Below are 24,287 nucleotides of genomic sequence, written 5' to 3'. Positions count from 1 at the left end.
CTCTTGGTTAGATCCAGTTTTTATCTCATTTACAAAAACTAATGTCTAAAGCTATGTGATGCAATTTACTCTAAGGATCAATGTTAATGTAACTTACTCTAATGGTCAGAGTCAGCAAGGATGGGAAAGCTCCAGTCCTAAAATTATTTCCTCCAGGGAAACCTAAGCCAGCACCAATATCCACAGTGTCTTCTTCTAGCAGGCCCACAACTTCTTCAAAGGGTGTCACAACTTTGAAGAGAGGAACATTTCATTAAAGTTAATACAAAGTAATAGAACCATTTCATCAACAAATTTTTAGTTTAAATTAGATATGGTCAAATAAAAGGTGTAATGAGTTACTAAGCAGATCTGAGGTGAAGTTACTTACTTCCATTGTTTTTTATTGACATCTCATGGAGTGTATCAGCAAACAAGGGAAGATAATATTTTAACTCTTGAGGCAAACTAGCAGTATTCATTAAAATGTTTAACTGAAATGAAAGAAACAATATTTCTTTTTGTAATCCTAATGGAGAAGAGTGCTTATTTTGAATGCCAAAGTGATAACGTCAGAAACTGGCATTGCATTAGAGAATTCTCAACAGAATTGAAATTCTATGCAAATAAATATAGGCTACAAATGGATAGTAAAAGCTCTTTGAATTTGAAGACATTCCTGAAATAAGTACATATATACAAACAGAAAAAAAATTATATTTCACTCTCTCTTTTGAGACTGTTATAAGGGAGACCACTGATGTCCATTTCCAATTATAGTGTAGATAGACTTAACATCCCCAATTAAAGCAATGAGAAAGAAACAGCTACTTAAAACCACGATTCAGGTCAATCCCTCAAATACACAACTTTCATTTTTCCTTTTTTTTAAAAATGTGATTTATCAAGACTAGCGATTCAACTATCTTTAAATCTTGGAAACTTCCCACAAAGGTCTAAAAGGAAACAAACCTCAATAAAGTTTGTGTGCAGGTCATCCAGCATGAATCTGAAAGGCAGCTGAGATAGGGGAAAGTCCTTGTTGCAGTCAGTGTTAGGATGACCATCAATGTTGGTGCTGGGATGAATGGTGTGCAGGTGGATGCTCTCAGTGCTGGGAGGCTTGATCTTGGCGTGGATCTCCTCTGGTGTTGGACGCTGAGACACAACACAGATGTCCAAATAGAGTTTGTACAAAATCAAAATTCATGTTTATAAAACAGAAAATACAAGAAACTGTCCTAATGTTTCAGCTGTCAAACTGGATAGCACAATCTGGCTACAAGCATGAAGTGAGGTAAGCATACCCCCAGGGGTACGGGAAGAGTTTTAAGGGGGTACGTGATGAACCTAATTAAGTATTTTTTATTTTTTTAATTACACATTTATGTTCAGTTAATAATAAATAAGTTTTAAATTGCATTTTTATTATAAAAAATTTCAAGAATAATTTCTACAACAATCATGAAATAGATAAGGATGTTAGGATTCCTGCCAACATGTCCCCTTTTTCTATGTCAGTAAGATGTTAGTATTATTTTAGTATTTTGTTAACTTCTTGTTGAAAAATGTAAACAATCAGAACACAAACTAAACCCACTGATTAAATACTTTATTGTAAGAGAGTTATAGTCAATCCATTTGGGGGGGAGGGGAGGGGTACTCATAGTTATGAAAATTATAGAAGGGGTACACATATGTCAAAAGTAGTGAAAACACTGGCCTACAATACAACTCTCATATTAAAAAAAATTTTACATTACAACTTTCTACTTTCAAATTCATATCAAAGTATTTTTCTATTGTATTGGATTTAGTTCAAGCTAATTGGCCTAATATAGAAGAAGTTAATGTTTCTTATATTTTCTCCTTTATCTGTCCTTAATTTCTAGGTTCAAACTGAACTTCCCACTTTCTAATCAGTTACTCACAGAGTTCTCTGCCTCAGCTGCCTCTACTCTCCTCTTCTGCTCCAGCAAACCTTCCTTCCCCAGCTCTTCTTTCTGAGCCTCCAGTCTCTCTTCTTCCTCTTGGCCCATATCTACTCCCAGGGCCAGACTTGGCCGACCAATGATCTGTTAGAGAAGGAAAAGTCAATGTTTTGTTGTCCTATTCTTTTATTTTACTGTACAACATGACTCAGGACTAAATACATATTTGAAAGACATCATTAGTTTTCTCACATTTATAAACTCATCTACATATTTCTTTCAACTTTGAAAATTATAATAAAAGGTTGCACCTAGTTTCACATCAGACTGAAACTTTCGTTGCAAAATTTTTTGTAATTGCATACTCAGCAATAAGAAGCTTTTTTTTTACCGAAAGTTACCCAAAGGTACTTACTGTCACTCTAGGTGCATCTAGAAAATATTTCTGAAGTAAATTCACCCAGAATTCAGCTGGTTCTTCTTTCATCTTCTCACAAAGTTCTACTGTATTCATGCGACCATATAACTGAAAACACAGTGTAAAAATATTGTAGTAAGAATTTTTTTGAAAGATTTTCTATTCTCTCAAAAAGAAGGCCACAGTCACACACAGACATTACAATACCCAAAAACTCAGACCTAAATCATATTTCACCTTAGTGATTTCAAATTAAGCAGAACAACATCATTATGTTTAATAGCTTTAGAGAAAAAATTGAGATTTTGGTAAATTTCTCTTGAAATCTTGTTGAAGTTACATAAGTGGATCCCTAATAGAATAAAATGTAATGTTTCTTTGTAATCTTTATATGCCCATACAATATGATAACTTTGTTTTGAAAGGCCATAAGTATCTCTTTCATCTATGACTATAGTTTGTGCACTACACACGTAACGGTAGAGATATTAACTATCACATAATTTTTAAAAAATTTTAAAATGGTGAAAAAGTATTAGCATATTATATATTATATCTTTCAACTATTTCCCATAAAACCTTTTTCAAATATAATTGAGGCAAACAACATTAAATTAAAAACAATTTATTTCTATGTGGGCAAAAATGCAAAAAATTTTTGTTGTATTAACAAATTTGCAACATCATAAAGTTATGACCCAATTTACATTTGGATCAAATGTGACACAATGAGATATAATTACTGTAGTTATTGAAGCTATTTTGGAAAAAAAAGAATTTAGGTTTGTAATTTTATGTGTCTTAACTATACAATCCCAATTGATCTTTTCCACAGTACTTACATCATCCTTACTTTCACCGTAGAGAAAATGTCCAATGACAAAGAGTCCTAATGATTCACAAGGCATGTATTCCAACTGAAGAAGGCACAAACAAAAGACAATGAATTCATACAGAAAGTGCTAGTTTCAAATACGTTTCTTAGTACTATGTACTGAGTATCAATTAGTTTATCAATTAGTTTCATACTAGTGAAATCCTTATTTCATTCTAAATTTGTTTCTATTTTGTGCTAAATTTATTTGTATATTAAAAGTCAGCAGCTTGGCATAAGAAAATGCCTTGTTTGACACTATTTAGTTTCCCTTACACTACTCAATGTATCCAGATTACGCCTGTGTATCACAGCAGCCATTCTTTTCAAATCAATAGCTTCCTTTCCATCCACAATTTTTTGGATTATACTGATGAACCTGTGAGAGGGAAGCAAACACAAAGACTGATGAAAAGTAAGATGTATTACCTTTATTTAGTTATTTCAAACTATTTAAAGTAAATAAAGTAAATAAATAAACTCAGTCCCAGAGCAGGTCATGAAGTATGAAGACTTTGTCATTGAGATAAGCTCAGGGCAATAATGCTTGGCAATGCATAACCATAGATCCAAGCTTTCTTTACTAACCACAAATATCTGGTACCCATTTAAGCATTTATGTCTTGAGCTCATTAGCAAGGCTAATTTTTCCCTATCTTCCTGCAGTGGGCTTCCAGAGTACATTCTAGCAACCAGTAGTTGAGTATAAAAGAAAGGTTCACTAGCCCTGTCATGTCATTTTTTTCCTTTTGGAGATGGGCTTCCAACCTTGCAGTAGCAGGAGAAACTAGAGTACATTCTAGCAACCAGTAGTTGAGTATAAAAGAAAGGTTCACTAGCATTGTCATGTCATTTTTTTCCTTGTGGAGATGGGCTTCCAACCTTGCAGTAGCAGGAGAAACCAGTGTCAGGACTTCCCAATAAACAGATGTAATCAAATGATCATCTTGTTCAGTGTTTCCCAAACTTTTGTCCTATGTGTTCCCCTTGTTGGAGTTTTTCTGTTAAAACCGGATACACATGTAGTATTTGTAACCAAAGTGATGTTAAAATATATTTAACATTTTTTTTTAAACAAACCATCTGAAGGTAATTACAACATTTGCTCTTCTTCTGCATGCTACAAACTTCTAAGCATGAATGTTATCTTATTATAAAACCAATATCTTATCCCTTTAATATTTTTATTAAAATCAGGAAAATATTCAGTCTTCAAATGTTTGAGTTTAAATAAAAAATTTTAAAATACCATTTACAAAATATGATTCAAAACTTATTAATATTATAATCAGCAGAGTTAATGAGGTGCAAACTCTTCCAGTACCCCTGGGGGGTATGCATACTCCACTTAGGGAAACAGTGATCTAATTGATGGGGGACCTCCAGACAGAGGGGTCAGTAAGCCTATCTCTCATTTTTGGTCTTGGGGATCACAACCTTCTTTATAGTCACAAGTCATAGTAGGGTTAAGGCTCAACTCTTTCTCTCTTAATTGACGATGCCAACGTTGATTTGACCCCATTAAACCAAATTGATTTTTGGATTTATAAACTTTAATTAGTGTTGTGTAAAAAGAGCATGCATTCCCCTATAATTCGATACCAAATATAACATTTTCTGACTACAAACAAAAAAACGTTGAAGTTTAATCATAACAGGATTGAGAAATTCAAAAGAGCAAAATGAATAATTCTATTGGACCGTGGAAAATAATTAGGGAGAGAAAGAGTTAAGATGTTTGAGCTAATGTCTGGTATTCATGGATTAGAGCTGTGGGGACTAAAGAATGACCTAAAAATTCTGAAATTATAATCATAATTGTGCCTGGATTCGAGACCTCAGTCCAAAAGCAAAATGCTTCACCACTTAACCATTACACATTCATTTACCAATGTGCTTACTAAACTAGTTCTTTATGCCAGACTATATATTCATACCTAATCCAGTTCTAGGCCAGAATGCAAATCAACTGGCAACAAATGAAACTTAAGTTTCCCAGCAGAATGTTTCTTTGATGGCCGTCAAAGTGAGGAAATCAAACAGGGTGAAGAGTTCTTTATAGTACATAGAAATTATGCTTGTACAGCAAAAGAAGGTCAACAAATGAATCTTCAATAAAGTAAGTAAAGTACCCTATTCTGACCTTGCAATCTATATAGGTCATCTGTTACTGTAGCCCACAATTAATGATGGTGTCATGCGGACAGCGCAACAACCAACCATCTTTACTTTTCCTCAACTAATGTCAGGAACCTATCAGAGGTGGGAGAACTCTTTAAAATTTAAATCCCATTCTTCACCTGGATTTGAACCCAGGACCCCTTGGTTTGGAAACCAAACGCAAAAGCACCTGAATCTCTCAATTATCATTGAACAAAAAAAAACTAGCTTCAGAATTTTGTGGCTATAGCAGAATGGAAAAATTTAGATTCTATTTCTTTTGCTAGCAGCTAATGATAGGTCAGATTTTACTAAATTGTTATTATTATCATAATTAACATTTAAAAAACAAGTTGTATAACAAGCTTACAACTGTATAGATCTGGTCAAACAAAATGTAAGAAAAGTAAATAAATGAATCAAAACTTACTTAGATTCTATTTTATCCAGTTTTGAGCAATCAGCATTTTGAAATGTTATATAAACAGCCATAACTGAATTTTCTAATATATTAAAATCTGCCTGGAGGAAAAGATCAAAAGGTAAAAATAAACACATTGGTCTATAAGTAAATAGATATTTCCAAGAACTAGGTTCATTAAACATTTCAAATGTACTTTTACGTTAACAGACATTCAGGGTTTCTGCACCAAAGTCAATATGGAATTCCAGGAGTTTTCCAGGAGAAATTAAAAAATTCCAGAACATGACATTCGCGCCAATATGTTATATAACATTAGTCAAAGTTGGTGTAATTTAGGTTTAATAATTAAATTAAATTACCATACTAATGGTATACGAAAGTCCTGTCATCACTTTTCAGAGTTAAGAAAATTCAGTGTTCACAAGCTGGTGACACTGAAGAACTGGGAGGCAGCAGAACTTGTGGTTAAAATGGAATTGTGCCATTGTGTGATTTCAGATTTAATGCTATCACATTCATCTGCACTGATACGGCCAAGCAGAACGAAGATGCTTTAAGTGGCATATAAATCATTTAAGGAGCTATCAAAATCGTGCTAAGGGTATTTGGGCTTTTTCCATTTTAAAACTCAGGAGAAAAGCATTCTTCAATGGAGATTTTTCAACAAGTTTAAGAACTGTTGTCAGCAGCAACTTTCTGCTTTCCATCTAGAAATTTAAAACATCACTAGCGTTGGCTTTAGTTTTAATATTTAGAAGATTTTTGGTGTCTGTCAAATCTACAATAATCAGTGCTGCAACAGAAGTACAATCTTTGAAAACAGCTGGTGTCATAAGTCTTTACTACAATGACTGACGCATGCTAAAGAGGTCTTGGGCCATAAAGCATTAAAGGGCAACCAACAATAGTGAATCTGATTGATATTTTTGTTAGAAAATGTTCAATTTTGGCAAACAGCCTTTGAGATGATGAAAAGACGTTGTGTTGATTGCCTTCTTAGCAGTAATTTAAGACTATCTATTGGGTTACTGGCTTAGCTGTCAGTGTAGGACAAGTGACAGTCACTGTGACTGTGGCAACCCTTTTGACAAATACAACAGCCATCTGATTTAACAGACTATAGCTTGTGCTTATCGGATTTCAGATGCGATTTAAGTACTGCTTCACCAATGTTTGAAATGATAATTTTTTTTTTATAATGACCACTAAAAGCTTTAGTGTCACTGACAGACAAAAATTGAAGCCAAGATTGTAGATAAAAAAATCTAGATAGATCTACATCTTTTTCAAGCCACAGTGTGGCACAGTCACAGTGCATTAACGATGTTTCGTATCTAGGCCTAGGCATTTTAATACAAAAAGGTTATAGAATAGTGAATACATCTAGATATAGATCTAAAACTAGTATTCAAGAACAGTCCAATCATCGAACAATCAAGTCTTCACTAGTTTAGATCTACGATTCTTGTATTAGACTAGATTCAAGATAAATCTAGCTTAGATTGAACACAGAAACTAAGATTATTCATAGATCTACATCTAGACTAGATCTAGATTTAGGACACAGATCTAGGTCACTAGACCTATTTATTAAATTGCCAGTGCACAGAAGTATTATGATCTGATAATGTAGATCTATTCAGAAGAAAATATAAGGGCACAAAATAAAACAGGAAAATTAAGTCTAAAAAGATACATAACGTAGTTCCAATTAGGATGAAAATCAAAGTGTTCATTGAAAAATCGATACTATAAATAGATTAGATCTATCTATTGTCAAGGAGCAGTAAACACATTCTGTGCAAACTCGGAAACGCTAATTCTAAATTTATTTCCGCCGCGATGGCCCATCCGCTGTAATAGTGCCGTTTTTTTTTTTTGCTGTTTATTTTTTGATCAGCAAAATTCAAGGACATTCAAAGAGATATTTTAAAATTCCAGGAGATTTCCAGGACTTTTTGAGTTGTTTTTTTAATTCCAGAACATCCTGGAATTTCAGGAGGCCGCGGACACACTGCATTTAAAATAAACTGTTTAGTTAACAGATATTTCAAATAAAATAATTTAGTAAACATACATTTCTGCTTTCCATCTTATAGTTATAATGTTTTTTGTTTAGTGCAATACACAAATTGTAAAACAAATTTCCATACGGATAATAAAGATTATTATTATTATTATTATTTCAAAATGAACGGTTTAATAAGGAATTTCAAATCTTTTTACTAAAAGAAAAAATAACATACATTTCCAGCATATGGATTATTGATTTCCACCATGTCACGTTGTATAGGTGAGATTGCTGAGTTGTCTAAGTAATCAGCTAGTATACTCAAACACAAGTGTTCGTACAGGTCCTGTTAAAAGAACAAAATGAGAAATGGAAAACTATCACTATAATGTGTTTGCATAAATTATACCTCAAAATTCTAGCCATGTGTGTCACATCTTATAAACCAAGATACTTGAATATTGCTTGTTATTGGTACCTACCTTTGACAGTGGACCCCTGAAGCCAATATGGACCATGCCATACTCATCATCTTCTGAAGGATACAACACTGTCTCTTTAATTGATTGTGTTAAAGGAGGAACCTCAGATTGCCAAGGTTTAGTAAATGGAGCTCTGGGTCCCTGTGTGGAAGGTAAAAGGAAGACATGAAATCTAAGCATTTATTTTCTCAAATCGGCATAAAGTGACTGTACTGTATGATTAGCTATATAAAATATTAGAAATACAAGACAGATGATCTTTGTGCAAGCCACATAACACAAAAGATAATTGTTGGCATAAGAAAAAAAAAAAGGCACCTACATCATCTGGCCTTCAAACAGCTAAGTTTGCTAATGTTAGCAAGAAAAACTTTACAAATCTTATTAAGATAAATTACCTTTGACAAAATTTTTTTCTCCACAGGTGCAAGAGCCTGGAAAACCTCATCATGCTTTACGTCACCACAAATAATCAAACACAAATTTTCTGGTCTGTAGAATTCTTTGTGGTATTTCTTCACCTTTTCATGAGATGTTCTCTCTCGCAGATTCTTCAAGATACCTCCAGTCTCATACCTGTAGCCACAGCTTTCAGGGTAGAGACCTCTGACCAGTGCCAATTGTGTCCTGCTCTCACCACTGTTTTCCCTAGCCTGCATTTCACAGTAGACAACACCAGCATCCTCACCATTGCCATTTATATGATGAACTTCTGTTACATAGCCAGATTCCTAGAAACAGAAATAAAGGCTCAGACTTGGCTAAAAAAAAACTCAAAATGTAAACTGAGACCCAACCAGTAAAATAAAATGAGTAGACAGAAAAAACAACAACAACAAAACACATTATATAGCTAAGCTGAATGCCTTTTGGGAGTCTAATTGTCCTAAAAAATGTATGTGTTTGAAAAGTGTGATTACAGTACACAGATTTGGTGAACTCACAGTAAATCAAGTGTTATATGATATCTTAGCATAAAAAAAATAGAATTCATAAGTCTACACTCAAACTAATTTTTAAATAAAAAAACTCACAGTCAATGTTGGATAAAGAATGTGATCCATATAAATGGGTAAGAGAGTTAGAAAACCTGCAGATCCTGCATTAGTCATGGTATAACAAGTGTGGTCTACTTCTGTCCAGGCATTGGTTCCTGAGGCTAAACATCGATTGGCAAATTGATCCAACAAGCCCTGTAATGTCAAGAAATGATGAGAACATAAAGTAAGTAAGTTTAGCCAGTTCTAATGGTTACAAATAATATCCTAATTAATTATAAACCAAAAATTTGAGTGCTTTTAATAATAATATTTTTATTTATAAAGCGCTGTTAACAAACAAAATGTAGACTCAAGGTGCTGTAATAACATTACAAACACAAACACAACAGCTAAAATGACAATTAATCTAAAAAAATTTTAAACAGATAGGTCTTAATGTTCTTCTTTAAAGTGGTGTAGCATGTTGTCTGTCTGAGATCAATGGGGAGTGAGTTCCAAACCTTTGATCCGTGCATCTAAAAAAGCCTGCAGATCGCAGCTTTTGAGGGAGAAACGTGGCACCATTAAAAGTGTTTAGTCCATTGAGCGCAGGGCTCTCTGAGGGACATAAGGAGTAATCAGTTCACCAAGGTACAAGGGCATCTCATTGTTATATACACTGATGACAAAGTGTGGCGACCTTGTAATCGATTCTCACTTTCACAGGAAGCCAATGGAGCATGTGCAAGAGCATAGTAACAGAATCTCCTCTTGTTTTTCTAAGGACTATTCATGCGGCATTGTTCTGAATATGTTGCAGCTTGGCTATTTTGTCATTGGGTATACCTGCTAGCAAGGCGTTGCAGTAGTCAAAGCGGGAGAGTATGAATGCCACAGCTAGCGTTTTTTTTTACTCTTTTGTTAAATATGGTAGGATCTGGCCTAATCTGCGCAGCTGCAAAGACCCTTGCAGAGCTGACTTATGTGTGAGTCAAAAAAACTCCAAGATTCCGCACTACATGGACATAAGGAACCTGGCAGTTCGTGATTAAAAGAGAATCTGTGCTCGCAACTTCTGAGATGTTGTTCCGAGTGCCAATCTTAATTATTTCTGTCTTGTCTTCATTCATCCTGAGTTTATTCTCAACCATCCAATTGCTCACCCTTGCAACAGTACCACTGATTTTCTCTGCCAGATTTAACACCTCTGAGGGTACTGAGAAATTGTATAACTGTGAGTCATCGGCAAAGAAATGGTAAAAGATGCCAGTTGGCCGTATGACACCGCTGAGTGGATATGTATATGTATACATAGTGAACAGTACTGGGCCTAGAACTGATCCTTGGGGTACTCCGTACTTCAAGAGTAAGCTTGTTGATTCTGTCCCGTTAACAATGACACTTTGGGTGAGTTCAGTCAGGTAAGATCCAAGCCACTTTAAGACGATTCCTGCTAAACCAAAAGTGGCAGAGAATCTGGTCATCATAATTTCATGGTCTAGCGTATCAAAGGCTGTGGACAAGTCCAGCATGGAAAGAATTGAAATGTGGTCTATGTCAGAATTGTGAAGTAAGTCATTTAGTACCCTGACCACTGCGGTCTCTGTGCTACGGCACTTCCTATATATGCATATTGAAATTCTTCCAAGAGACATACTGTTCAAGACGAGAAAGAATTTGCGCTAACACGATGTGCTCCAGAAGCTTTGACAGGATGGGAAAATTTGATACCAGGTGATAGTTTATAGTACTTTTGACATAATCTTCAGATAAAGATGAAACTCGCAAAAAGGAGAATTTTGAAAGATTGGAGAGTGGTCAAGCTGTGATGAGAGGGATGACATGTCATTTCTGATCTGCTCAATCTTGCCAATAAAGAATCTATTGATGGAATCAGGGAGTTCAGATACTGGAATAGATGACGGCAAACGTTTGTTATTTTCTCCCCCTAACATCCTAAATAGCTTCTTTGAAGAATCAGAAGTTTTGATTTTTTGTCGAATATGACTAGCTTTTGCATCTCTAATCATATGGTTAACCTTGTTTTTTTTCTACGATGTATATTTGTCGATGTATCGTCAACAAAGCATGTCCTAAACAACACAGAGCAGTTTATCATGAACAACTAAGTCATCAAGTAATGTATTGAGAAAGACATGCAAACCTTGTAAGGATAGTCCTCACTTCCTAAAAAAATCAGATGTTCAAGTGTGTGTGGTAGGCCATCATCATCATGAGCTTCTGTGGCTGTAGTTACAGAAAAAGAAAAAATGAAATCTGTTATTCTGATGTACTTTCCTACTTACAACTAATTAAAGTTCTAGTCTACAAAATAATGTTTGGTAAAGTTAATCAAAGCCAAAAATTCAGCTTGGTAAACAATTTGTTTAAGTGCAGTTCAACAACAATAAATACTGGATAATTTCTTCAAGTAATGACTGATTTGGTAAGACCAATGTAGTATGTTCTCTGGACTTTCATTGGTGGTCTCAAAAAACAAGATGACCTTATTTAAAAACCAAAAAAAAACATGGTGTCTCTTGTGCAGGTCATTTAAAAAACAACAACATTATGTTAATGATTCCTCTATGTAGAATATAGCTAAATGCTATTATTGGCTGCAATATCTCAACAATAATTTATGCATTTTTTATAGCATGACTATAATATTCTATTGGGAAGCTGGTGTCAATCACTTGCACAGAGTCTCTTAGAAGAGTGGGCTTGCGCTAGGTATGGTCTCAAAGAATGTTGTAATCACAAGAGGGCATAGACCCCCCCCCCTTTTTTTTTTCCACTGAACATATTAGAAGAGTGAAGACGCTCTGAGTGGGAAGAGTATGAGATCACTCCACCTTCACTCCCTCCCCTTCTAAATTATTCTCAAAACAAAGGTATTCTTTTAATATGACTTGGTAGTGAAAATTAAAGATGCCTCTTTGGCTTCATATATTTGATTTTAACAAAGCATAGTGATATACATTAACCCATTAGCTCCTTCTGAGGTATCTACAGTGCATTTTCTCGTTTTTGTACTAAACCATTGCAGAAAGTTTCTTAAATCCTCTTTTCAATATACTTGCTTTAAACTCTTTAAAAAAAATTCTTCTAGTCTCGTTGCAAGAATGATTACAAATCATTGTGGAGATTACTGATTCTATTTTTAGTAAAATCAGGAAGATTTTATTGCTTAAATAATTTTTCAAATGAACTGGGCCATAGCCCCAGTGTATAAGCCCCCACCTGGGAAAATGAGTATATTTGAAGCTTTTTTATATATAGGGTGCGTCAAAAAAATGTATACACACTTTAAACTGTCATAGACAATTTATTTCCCGTTCTACAATGCTAAATTTCTGGACATGGAAGGCTTAATGTCCAATTGAAAAAATAAATGTGATTAATGCAAGTAATGTTCAAACTGGTGGCCTTCAACATCAATAATTGCAACATGGCAGACGTGCGCTTGAGTTTTGAAGAGCGGAAGCAGATAATTAAGTGGTACTGGAAGTTTGAGAATGTAGCTGCGGTTCGAAGACAGTGGAGACGTGAGTATGGTACACCACCTTCAAGTTTAACAATTACACATCTACGAGACAAATTTGAAATTCATGGAACAGTGTGTGATGTGCAAAAAGGTTGATCAGGGTGACCTCGTACAGTTACAAGTGATGAGTCCACAACTGCGGTCTTGGAACTGTGTTCACCTCAAAAATCGCCAAGGCAAGCGGCACGTGAGAGTGATGTAAGTGCTAGTAGTGTGCTACGCATTCTGAGGAAAGGCAAGTTTCGTGTGTACATTCCAAGGCTATTGCAACAGCTAAGTGACGACGATCCAGAGCGAAGGTTAGAATTTTGTGAATGGGTTCAGGAAAGGGTGAGACGTGAACCAGGATTTATAGGTGGTATAATTTGGTTGGATTTATTTTTCCAATTGGACAGTAAGCTTTCCATGTCCAGAAATTTAGCATTGTAGAACGGGAAATAAATTGTCTATAGTTCAAAGTGTGTATATAGTGTATACATTTTTTTACGCACCCTGTATATATAAGTATATATATATTTTTGAAAACTAGACGTATTCTTCTATTTTTTTAAAGTTGTTTGTTTATTTTATTTATTAGTATTAGATGTTAAATTTGATTATTTTTATTCAGTTCCCCTGCTTAGGGCCATTGGGTTTACAAATCATAGATATCTACATCTATTATATATTTGTCTATTTATAGACAAAAAGATAAGCAGAATTCATAGTTGCCATCAGTTTTTTCATAAATCAACCATAACCGAGGTATAAAAATTCATGAAAATGGCTTCAGCTGGCTTAATTTCCTTGAACTCCGCACTCTACTCTACAATACTTCATCTACATCTAAGCTAGAGTAACTGATACCACTGGAACACCTTCACGTTATGATACTTATCAAACACCCCACTGTATTTTTTAAATTCACCTTTATTTGGATGATTATGATGAAACTAGTCCATTCCTATTGTGCATTATCTATCTCTTTATAGTATAGACATATATTTAGTTTCATTTTCACCTGAAGACATTTTTTTTCCCTTATATTCAAAGTGCATTAGTATAATAAAAACATCACTTTTGTTTCCTTCTTTGTAAAAATGAAGTAGATCCTGGGTAAAGGGCTGTTGTTTTTTTGCCAATGATGCATCAGCCTCAGCTCAGCGAAACCTATATATTATGCTTCTAATTAGGCTGAGAAATATGTGCAATTAGCACTAACTTTTGGGCTATCACATACACTGAGCGTGCTAGATACGTAGAGCCATGCAAGTTTTATTTTTAGGTCAACAAGGAAAACTGTTGTGTCATCCAAGGCTTGAGAAGGGTGGGATTATCTATTGGCTACTAAAGCTTATTAGGCTCTCCCCCAAATAAATAATATATATCTGGATTTATAAAGGGCCTCATATCGCAAAATAGCTTTAGGGCCTTTTCAAGACATTGTAAATAAGTACCGGTACGGTAATATGTCGGTAACCCTTTAGTGTATTGTCCATTTCTAAGCAGTTATGGGCGTTATGGAGCATGGGAAAATGACTAAGACCTGTCTCTCTTGACATGGCATAAAAGAAAATGATATAAATAACAAAATTTTAAGATTAAAAGTATTATAACACCATACTTTTCACAAAATTTTAAGATTATAACACTTTTAAAACACAATACTTCTCGTGTTCAAGAGTTTCTTAAGATATTAAGATTTTCAGGTAGAAACTTATCAAATCTAATTTTAACTATGAGTAGTAATACAATAAAACATGATCTAATCATCTATAAAAAAAAAAATCTATATTCTATCCTAAAATAATACTATATATATCTACTTTTTTATGAGGAGTTCAAATACAATATAGATCTATCTATATGAATAATCATTTTTTTCCTAGGTAAAATCCTTACGGAGATACACAAATTTAAACATAAAAACATGTTTGAGTGGCGTCAATTACTCTAGATTCTAGAAATTATTATTTTAAATCATTTTAGTAAGTAGAGACTAAGACAGTGGGCACAGTCTAATGAGTGACGAGTCTACAAGTACAAGAGTAGAGTTACTAGATCTAAGAGTAGAGATCTACTGTAGTACTGACTCTGACTCTGTAACAGAGTCTGTTAGTTTCTAGTGAAGTCTAGTGACATTGATTTTGTCTAATTTGTAACCAGATCTAAATCTAGATCTTTAAGAACAAAATAATCCCTTTCAATATTAAAAATAGTTTTACATTTTTTTTCAAACCTACCTAAACAAAAATATCCGTTGACAATCGGTCCTTCTACATCAGCAATGCAAACTGTCAATCCGGTATCGTTTGAGCGATAATAGGAGACAGGAATTTTTCCATTACAAAGAATTTTGTATTGTAAAGAAAAATTTGCCATCTTCGGGAGACCTAAAATTAAGATGTTTAATTTAGTAGTTTATTTTGCATATGTCTCTAATGTTATCTAGATCTACATCTAGTCTAAATATAATTAATATTGTTACTGGACGAAGGGTACAATCAATATGATGTTCACGCTTGTTTCTATTTAGATCTAGAGATGTGGAGTTTAAAAACTAGAATAACTTCCCTTCCCTAATTTCATCCAATCGAATCATTCGAACGGCACAACATTTTTATCTTTAAAAAGAAGAGATTGAAGAGGCAAATCACAGACATATATATATATTATGGGGATGAAATGACCGGGGGATGAAACGTGACCTCCGTATGTCGAAGGCGCCGGATGAAATGACCAGGAGATGAAATGATCAGGGGATGGAATGACCGGGGGATGAAATGACCAGGGGGACGAAATAACCAGGGGATGAAATGACCGAGGATGAACTGACCGGGATGAAGTGACCGGGAACCATATTTATATTTATATATTTATATATATATCATGGGCGTAGCCAGGAATTTTTTTCGGGGGGGGGGGGGGGGAGGGGTTTGGGGGGGTGGTATCCCCCCGCGGAATAAAATTATATTATTTTACATTCTGACCCTTTCGGAAGACGTTTATTGTGCCCTAGAATATGTTCTTCCTGGAATTAGTGGAAAACTTGTAGACTCCTCGCCCTTGCTAGCAAGGGGGTCTGTGGGAGCTAGTAGCGCTCCCCCAGTGCGGGGCGAAGCCCCGCCGCCGAGCACTATTTCTGGTACTGAAAGCCAACAGAATGCATATTCTGAGGTATCTACAGTGCAAGATCTTGCTATTAAAAAGTTTTATTTCAAAAACCTAATGTGCTATTCTTACTGACTTAGACCCTCTCGCGCAGTTCGGGGCATTTTCCAGGAAGCTGTTTCCGCAACTCTTATTATGCGTAATTCAAGAGCGTAGTCAAGAGAGGTTTTTTGTAAAATGTTTTACATGTTTCGGATGTTCCTTCAGAGTTGAAGATAGTTTACTTCCTAGTCCAAACCTCCCGCAGGACGACGGGGGATGGGAGCGGGCAGGATTTGAACCCTCGACCATCGATAAATCCGAACGACAGTCCAGCGCGCAAACCGCACGACCAGGCAGCCATCCTTACAGCTTTTCTTACAGCTCTGAGGCTCATGTTAGGTGATCGAACCTAAGACATTTAGGCCTATGTTAATAGCGCGACACTATCCATTCATACCACTGGCGGATCCAGGGGGGGGGGGCGGTAGGGGCGATCGCCCCCCCCCCCCCCACTCGGCCGAATTTTAGTATAGAATTCACATAATTTCTATACGAATTTATTACTTATGTTAATAATATATACTAATTATTTATATTTCAACATATTTTTAGATTATTTCGCCCTTCCCCTTTTCTAGTATTTTGGCCGATTTGGTAGGGTCGGGAGGGGGCGATGGCATCAATCCGCCCCCCCCCCCACCATAAACGTTCAAGTGGGGGGGGCGGTCCTATTTATTTGTAGAAATCACAACTTTCTAACAGAATCAATTAAATATCTATATGATTAAAACTTGTTATTGGTATTTTAACCGGTCTTTATATTATGTCGTTCACCTGTTGGCCGATTGGAAGGGGAGGAGCGAATACCTCTTCTGCCCTTCCCATCTAAACCCTTTGTGTGTGTGTGGGGGGGGGGGACGGCCAAACTTTTATGGAGAAATCATAGTATGTGAACAAAACTAGTCGAATATCTATATAATATAAACAGGTGGAAGTGCGATACATGCAATCACCTTCCCCCCATCGGACAAACCATTACTTTTTCTTTTTGTATTATAGTAAGAAATTACAAAATTAAAAATCTGTCACTAATATTGTTATAAACCTGGTGGCGGCACAGATGGGGGTAGTGGTGTGTGTGTGTAGTCAGCCGACGCAAATCGCCCCAGGCCAGAGCTAGACGAGCGGTCAACCGTGACGAGTTACGACGATCGGCCGAGACGAGTATCAACATGATGGTTCGGGAAGGATCGACGTCGTGAACGGAGCTCAGGAGTGTCACGAGGGATGTAGTCATCTGACCACCCAGAATGGTCGAGCGACGTTCTGTCCGGTTCTAGAAGGCCAGCAGGGACCCTATATAAAGAGCGAAGGTATCAGAGACCAGTCAGTCACAACTTCCCGATCTACAGTTCGTTACAACGGCTCAGTACAAGTCAGAGGCGAGACAGAGAGAGACCAGGGCAAGAGTTGATACGGCGGAGAGATAATTGTACAGTCTTGTGTTACGTGCTGCCAATTGTACAGTATTGGCTGTTATTTATTGACATTAAACTATTACGTTATTTTGAAGCCCAGAGTTGTCAAGTTCTTTAAGTTGGTGGTGTCTGGTGCAGTTTGCAGAGAGCCTGGATAGCGAGATTCGTAACAATATAATGTATATATGCTATAAAGTAAATTCTTATATCGAGTCGCCCAACCCCTATTCTTTAATGCAAAATGCAATCCTTAGCAGAAATTATATTACCGCCCTTCCCCTTTCCAGACAGAGTTTATGTAATTTCACATGAATTTATCATAACTATTTTAAGAAAGACTTTGCTTTGGAAAAGTTATAATTCAAACGAAATTTTTCAATATAACAGTCACGGTTGAGATGAGTTCAAAAGCCAAATAATCTTTTCCTAGTCGACTTTTTCCAACCTTTACTCTATCTCATATTTTTCTAGTTAAATAAATTTAGGACTATAACTCGCAATTTATGCTTGAATTTTATTGAATATTATTAATCGATTTTTTTTTTCGGCGGCGATCCTCAAAGCCTTAATCTAAATATGTGGGGTATCTTATCTTTTCAAAGAACAAATCGGTTGTATTTGCAATGTTTAAGGGACTATAAATTCATATTAGAATATTTTTCCACATTATTCAAAAGGTCCTTTATAATAGAATGAATAATGAGCTGTAGGTCAGGAGAATGCGTTACTGCAGTGAAGAATGCCAGAAAACGCTTTTAGCGTCGAGGCTTCGCCCCGAACCCCACTAATAAATAGTGAGCTGTAGATGTCAGGAGAATGCGTTTCAGCCGTGAAAAAATGCAAGAAAACGCTTTTAGCGTCTGGGCTTCGACCCGAACCCCACTAATAAATAATGAGCTGTAGATGTCAGGAGAATGCGTTTCTGCAGTGAAGAATGCAAGAAAACGCTTTTGGAGTTGGGGCTTCGCCCCGAACCCCACTAATAAATAATAAGCTGTAGATGTCAGGAGAATGCGTTTTAGCCGTGAAAAGTGCAAGAAAACGCTTTACGCACGTTTATGGATAGGGTTAGGGTTTACTGGGCGTTAGGGTTAGGGTTTGGAAAAAAATCGCCCCCCTCCAAAGTTCTGGATCCGCCAGTGATTCACACTATTATGTGCGAAATTTTAGCTCCATATAAAATTTATAAATATTTTTTTTTACTTGAGTTTCAGACCTGCTTATAATGAATTAACTTCTACTATTTCCACCCACGAAGGATGTGTAAGCTAGTAGTAGGAATTGTTCAGATTAAATAGATTTACATACGCATGAGCGTAGCTGGGGAAGGGGGAGTCAAACACCCCCCCCCCCCCGAAAAGAAATACCCCCCCTTGGGGGGGATTTTGTGACTGATTTTTTTGCTTCTATTTTGTTTATTTTAGATTAGATATTAATGTCAAAACATCAATGCCCCTTCTATAGAACAAAATAATAATATTAACGACACTCACCGAATTCTATGAGTATTGCCAATGAGAATTCTGAGTTCAAAAAACTCACAAAATTTTTTTTTTTAAGATAAAAACCCCTATTCAAACAGTCACCAGATTCTATGAGGGTTCCTCGACAATTCGTTCACTGAAATTTCATTTACCGACAAATTATTCACGACTATTCGTTCACCCGACAATTCGTTCACAAGACTTTTCGTTCACACAACAATTCGTTCACCCGACTTTTCGTTCACACGACAATTCGTTCACCCGAAAAATCACTCAACTTTTTCACTGATAACTTGTTCACCGACAGTTGGTTCACGACAAATCATTCATACGACAAATCGTTCACTGGATAATATAGGCCAACATATTCTTAATATTATATTGTCGTGGCGTAATATATTATTGTGTATTATGACCAAACTTTGTGTGGCTGTAGAACCCCACCCTGTATGCATTGCTGAACAACTGAAGAGAGCAGCACACTATTTTTCCTTGGCACATTCTGCAAAAGAGCTAACAGCTTAGCAGCAAAAAGCTGGCTAGAAGAAGAATTGTGGCTGTAGGCCTACTGATTTGAATTTCAAAAGTCTTTTTCATTTAAAAAAAGGTTTTTAAACCACAGATAAACAATACGTCTTTATAAATGTCCTTGTAGACAAGAGTCACTATTGATTTGGTACTATCTGTCTGCCCTTCTATTCCTCAGTCACTTTAGATTCTCAAAAACTAAAAGCGCTATTGAAAATCTGATTTCACTGACTCGTGTATCGTGCTCAAAACAGGGGCAATGGTTACTTTTGGTATTCCGCAAGTGAATTTTTAAAAATTAAATGGATGAAAACAAACTTTAAAAGTCTTTAATAGTAATACAGTAATACTACTGCAGAGAGTCCAAATGGAAGCAATAAATAGGGAAGTAAAAAAATGTTTTGCATTTTATTGAAACATGGTTATGGTTGTCATTTGTACGAGCCGTTAGAAGTATCTTTTATACACTGGAACAGATAAACATTTCTCTGGTGTCAATAAGAATGCGAATACTTCTTTGTGAGATAGTGGAGTTGAATTGGAGAAAGTCTAACAAGAGAAATGTAAAAAATGTTTTCTCTCAAACACGCACACAGCTATCCAATCGTTTCACACGTACAGTGCGTCAACAGGAAAGTTCCACCAGCCTCGAACCTTTCTCTGATGTGTGTCTTACTTGCCAGTTTGTTGTATTACCACCAACCGAATGATCAACAACGTCACTTTAAAACAAAATAAAGTAAAGAATACAAGTCTAAAGCATTGAGTAAGCCAAAATTGCAGGAGTTTTTCTTACAAGCATTGCAAAAACCAAAGCAACAGAACTGTGAGATCCTACAACGTCCTTTCCTATGTCGACACATTTGCTTTATCTTTCAACTCACACTTGACCTGGTATTGAGATCTGAAAATAAAAAAAAAAAAGGGTTGGAAAAAAAAAGTTAAAAAAATAAAATCTGCCGTCTATACTAGAAGACTTGATAATCTTCCAGTTCATGAAAAATAGCAAATATGCTTCATCTCATCTGTCTGTGGTCCTCTGTGGAGCTTAGGCCACCAACCAGATTCTTTTAGGCGTCTCGGTTTTGGGCGAGTCTCTCCAGCTGTCCCCACGTCTTGCCCATCTCATCCATTGTCAGGACGTTCCGTGAGCCGATGGTGGTGATGGTCTTGGTGGTGATGGTCTTGGTGGTGATGGTCTTGGTGGAGATGGTCTTGGTGGAGATGATGGTACAGACATTTTTTCCCAGGTACGCGAGATATGTTGTTTGGTGTTTCTCTGTAGCTGATATTTTTTCAACAGTGTGTGGTAGCTCGCTGTCACGATCATTTGTATTTGAGCTCTAGATGTGACGATCTTTTGTTTTTGAGTGTTTGATGTCAAGATGTCTTGATGTTATGATGAAATTGTGTTCATCAGACAATGCGTTTCTGATATTATAATTTAGTGTAGAATAAAAAGTACAAAATAAATGTAGTGTTGATAAGCTAAATTCATGTGAAAGGTATGTGGTATATTGTGTGGTACTTTTTAGCACTACAGAATCCAATGGTCTAGACTTTTACGTTGGTAGCACTACATAATTTCAGATAGAAGCAGCATCAGACTTTCATTCTATGAATTAGAACTTATTTCAAACAATCAAACAACTAATCAGCGGTGATAAAGAGATTGATGCGAAGATCAGCTTCTACTATGAAGATTCATTGAAGATAGTTAATATAATTGCTCAATTCTTTTTTATATAGGGACGTTCACTTTAGCAGCTAAGATTTACTTTTTATATCGGTCAGTTTTTCTCTTTCACGTCAAGTCATCTCAAAGGACATACCATGGAAGAACACGATGTAATACAGTAGCAATAGATTATAATAAATAATAGACCTACGTAGACTTTTGTTATGCATAGATCCGACTAAATTCCTAGTTCTACCTAAATACCTAGTTCTACTTAAATACATAGTTCTACCTTTATAAATACCTAGTTCTACCTAAATACCTAGTTCTACTTAAATACATAGTTCTACCTTTATAAATACCTAGTTCTACCTAAATACCTAGTTCTACCTAAATACCCAGTTCTACCTAAATACCCAGTTCTACTTAAATACATAGTTCTACCTTTATAAATACCTAGTTCTACCTAAATACCTAGTTCTACCTAAATACCTAGTTCTACCTAAATTCCTACATGCATACACATACACTGACAAGACAGTCGACTTAGGCTAACGGAGAGGCTGGATCTAACCAATCCATACACATCAGTGTTATCTGGAAATGCCACAACAAAGTTCTTAAACAGTAAACAGTAGTTTAGGTCCACAAAGATGTATCTCTCCATCAGTTTGAAATGGTTTATCTGAAAGAAAAATACTAACTGATTAATTCTTAATTAATATATATATATTTTTTTGCGTTCGAAGTTTCAATAAATCAATCAGTCACTTAAAAGTTTTTAATCAAAGAGAAAAATTATCCAGATAAAATACAGATTGATAAAATACAGATACGAAATAGCATTCTCAAAAAATTACTCGTTAAAATCTCAGCTTTTATCAGTCATGTCAAATGTGGCCTAAAAACAATTCTGACGCTCTTTAAAAATATAAACAAGAAAGTTTGTGTGGAAAAAATCGGACCGAAGTGATTCACTCAGGTAGATAAAATGGCAGGTTTCAATATTTGGTAAAGAATATCAGAAACTATGAACTACAAACTATCAACAACTACAACCCTATCTCCGTCGATACAAAAGATGAGACTTACTGTTGTATTGTTAATTTGACCAACGACTTGATACCACAGAGTACGGAGATTTATTAATGCTATTATTGGTGCATTGTTAATATTCATATGTATTTGATAAACTGATAGTTATAAAGATATAGTTAAATCCTAGGTGTCACTTACAAAGACTGCTTCACGAATGAAGAGATTACAAATAGAATTAATACAGCAATTGGACACTACGATGACCTGCTAACCACTGTCAAAAACGTAAAATCAAACTGCATGGCCACATCACAAGGTCTTCAGGGCTCGCAAAGACCTTTCTTCAGGGAACAGTACCAGGAAGAAGAGGAAGAGGAAGACAGAGAAAGCGATTGGAGGAGACTGTATGAAACTTTATCAAAGGCAAAGGACAGAGAGAAAAGGAGAAATACAGTAGACATGTCTTGTGTGGTGCCCCTATGGTCAATCAGACTAAGGGATAGGTGAAGTGAAATGTGAACCTGGCCTGATGTTATTGAATAATTATCTAATATATCTAATTGTTTTATAAGGACGAATCTCTAAATCAAAACCTCAACACATAGGACTTTTCCCTTAAAAACAAAAACAGACTATTAATACCACAGTATGACAATTTGCAGTTCACGTGAATAATATAAAACACTATAATTAATTGTTGTTATTCCACTTGTATGCATATTAAATAGATTTTTTTCTCTTTAAAAATAAAAGTAAACATTTTTGGGTAAATATTTGTAGTTTGTAGAAGTGAGATTACTTTATTTAGTAATACAATTTTCGAAAAAAAAATTTTGACTAAAAATCTAAAACCGTTTGCAAAAATGAGTTAAAATATGGTAAATAATCATCGCCATTACGAAATAGTCTCCCATGTTTATTACTATTAATAGTGAATAGTTGTAAAAAATTGTGTATTTTTATATAAAAAAAACCTGCTTGCATAGTTGATTTTAAAAATTATTATTATTATTTTTTTGCTTTCAGAAAAGAAAAAAGTAGCAGTTGCATCAGATTTTTGAATGGTCTAAAATATCATGATGGCGGATTCTCAATATCTTTTCTAATTTACGATATGTAAACGGGACGGACGGACAGACGACAGACAGACCACACAAAACTAATAACTTCTATTACCCTTTCTGGGGCCGCTAAAAAACTAAGAGCGCAATGGAAAATCCTAATTGAACATGTTGCTTCAGGTGCTTAATAGTGACACAACATCACTTGTATCTCTTTTTTAGATTAACTGTCATTTTAGCTCTCGTGTTTTTGTTTGTAATGTTGTTACAGCGCCTTGAGCCTACATTTTGTTTGTTAACAGCGCTTTATAAATAAAATTATTATTATTAATTATTATTATTAAGTGTAATTATTTGTCTATGTAACAAATCCGTACAAATGTATGATATTTATCGAATGATTGTAATAAGTAACTGTTTGGAAAAGAAGGGGGGGGGGGAATTGTTGTGTGATGACCATAGCTAATGCACAGGCATTCATCTCATTTCTATGAGACGAACTATACTCACTCCTAGACCGCCATAGAAGCAATGCCGGATTGAAGGAAGGGCAGGCTACAGCCCCGGGACCTCCACAAAAAGGGACCTCCACAAAAGAGATTTTGAAAGTCTCAAAATATAGACGATTTATCAACTTTTACTTTTCAATTTTTTTTTCCGCATTTTTGTTCGACAATTGTGCTGATGTGCCAAAAAAAAAAAAACCCAACCCAAACCCACATTTTTGTACCAGCAATACTTCAAATCTTACGCTTGACAACCATTTCTGCAGAAACGTTTCAAATCTTTTTATTTTGTCACTTCAAAGTTTAAATTTCGGCACTACCTGTGGCTCATTATGTGTATCTCCTGGATGGACATTTTTTCTAATAAGAAAATTCTGAAACTGACCATAAGCACAGCACTTATGCTCTTTTGACACAGAGAAGACTACGTTGACTTGGACACTCGCAAGGCCAGATGAAAGAATTCCTAAGAACACCCTCAATGTGAGCTTGCTGAGGGAGTCAGACTCAAGATACTCTCAAGGCTAACCTACAGAGATGTCTACAAGCAGCTCTCAGGACTATGGGCATCAAAGA

The 24,287-nt window shown here is 35.5% G+C and overlaps 1 protein-coding gene across 3 annotated transcripts in view; it reads right to left on the bottom strand.

The window, feature by feature from the left end:
* LOC106054525 (uncharacterized protein C05D11.1-like) overlaps positions 1-24,287 on the bottom strand; it is a 37,758-nt gene that overhangs the window by 7,291 nt on the left and 6,180 nt on the right. Inside the window, exons 2-17 of one of the 3 annotated variants that reach the window (XM_013210413.2) lie at positions 21,635-21,791; positions 20,225-20,332; positions 15,029-15,178; positions 11,424-11,506; positions 9,314-9,472; positions 8,678-9,010; positions 8,280-8,420; positions 8,033-8,143; positions 5,793-5,884; positions 3,479-3,581; positions 3,171-3,245; positions 2,326-2,436; positions 1,911-2,054; positions 952-1,137; positions 371-473; positions 98-231 (exon numbers count right to left, since the gene is read on the bottom strand). In XM_013210413.2, coding sequence (XP_013065867.2) covers positions 98-231; positions 371-473; positions 952-1,137; positions 1,911-2,054; positions 2,326-2,436; positions 3,171-3,245; positions 3,479-3,581; positions 5,793-5,884; positions 8,033-8,143; positions 8,280-8,420; positions 8,678-9,010; positions 9,314-9,472; positions 11,424-11,506; positions 15,029-15,178; positions 20,225-20,291 — 1,992 coding nt within the window. In that variant the 5' untranslated portion in view covers positions 20,292-20,332; positions 21,635-21,791. Of the gene's footprint in view, positions 1-97; positions 232-370; positions 474-951; positions 1,138-1,910; positions 2,055-2,325; positions 2,437-3,170; positions 3,246-3,478; positions 3,582-5,792; positions 5,885-8,032; positions 8,144-8,279; positions 8,421-8,677; positions 9,011-9,313; positions 9,473-11,423; positions 11,507-15,028; positions 15,179-15,273; positions 15,406-20,224; positions 20,333-21,634; positions 21,792-24,287 lie in introns of those variants that run through there. The other 2 variants (XM_013210414.2, XM_013210415.2) reach the window with 2 other exon arrangements.

The sequence above is a fragment of the Biomphalaria glabrata genome, chromosome 9 (assembly GCF_947242115.1).
Source record: "Biomphalaria glabrata chromosome 9, xgBioGlab47.1, whole genome shotgun sequence".
NCBI lineage: Eukaryota > Metazoa > Mollusca > Gastropoda > Planorbidae > Biomphalaria > Biomphalaria glabrata.
This window is presented reverse-complemented; position numbering and strand designations above follow the sequence as displayed.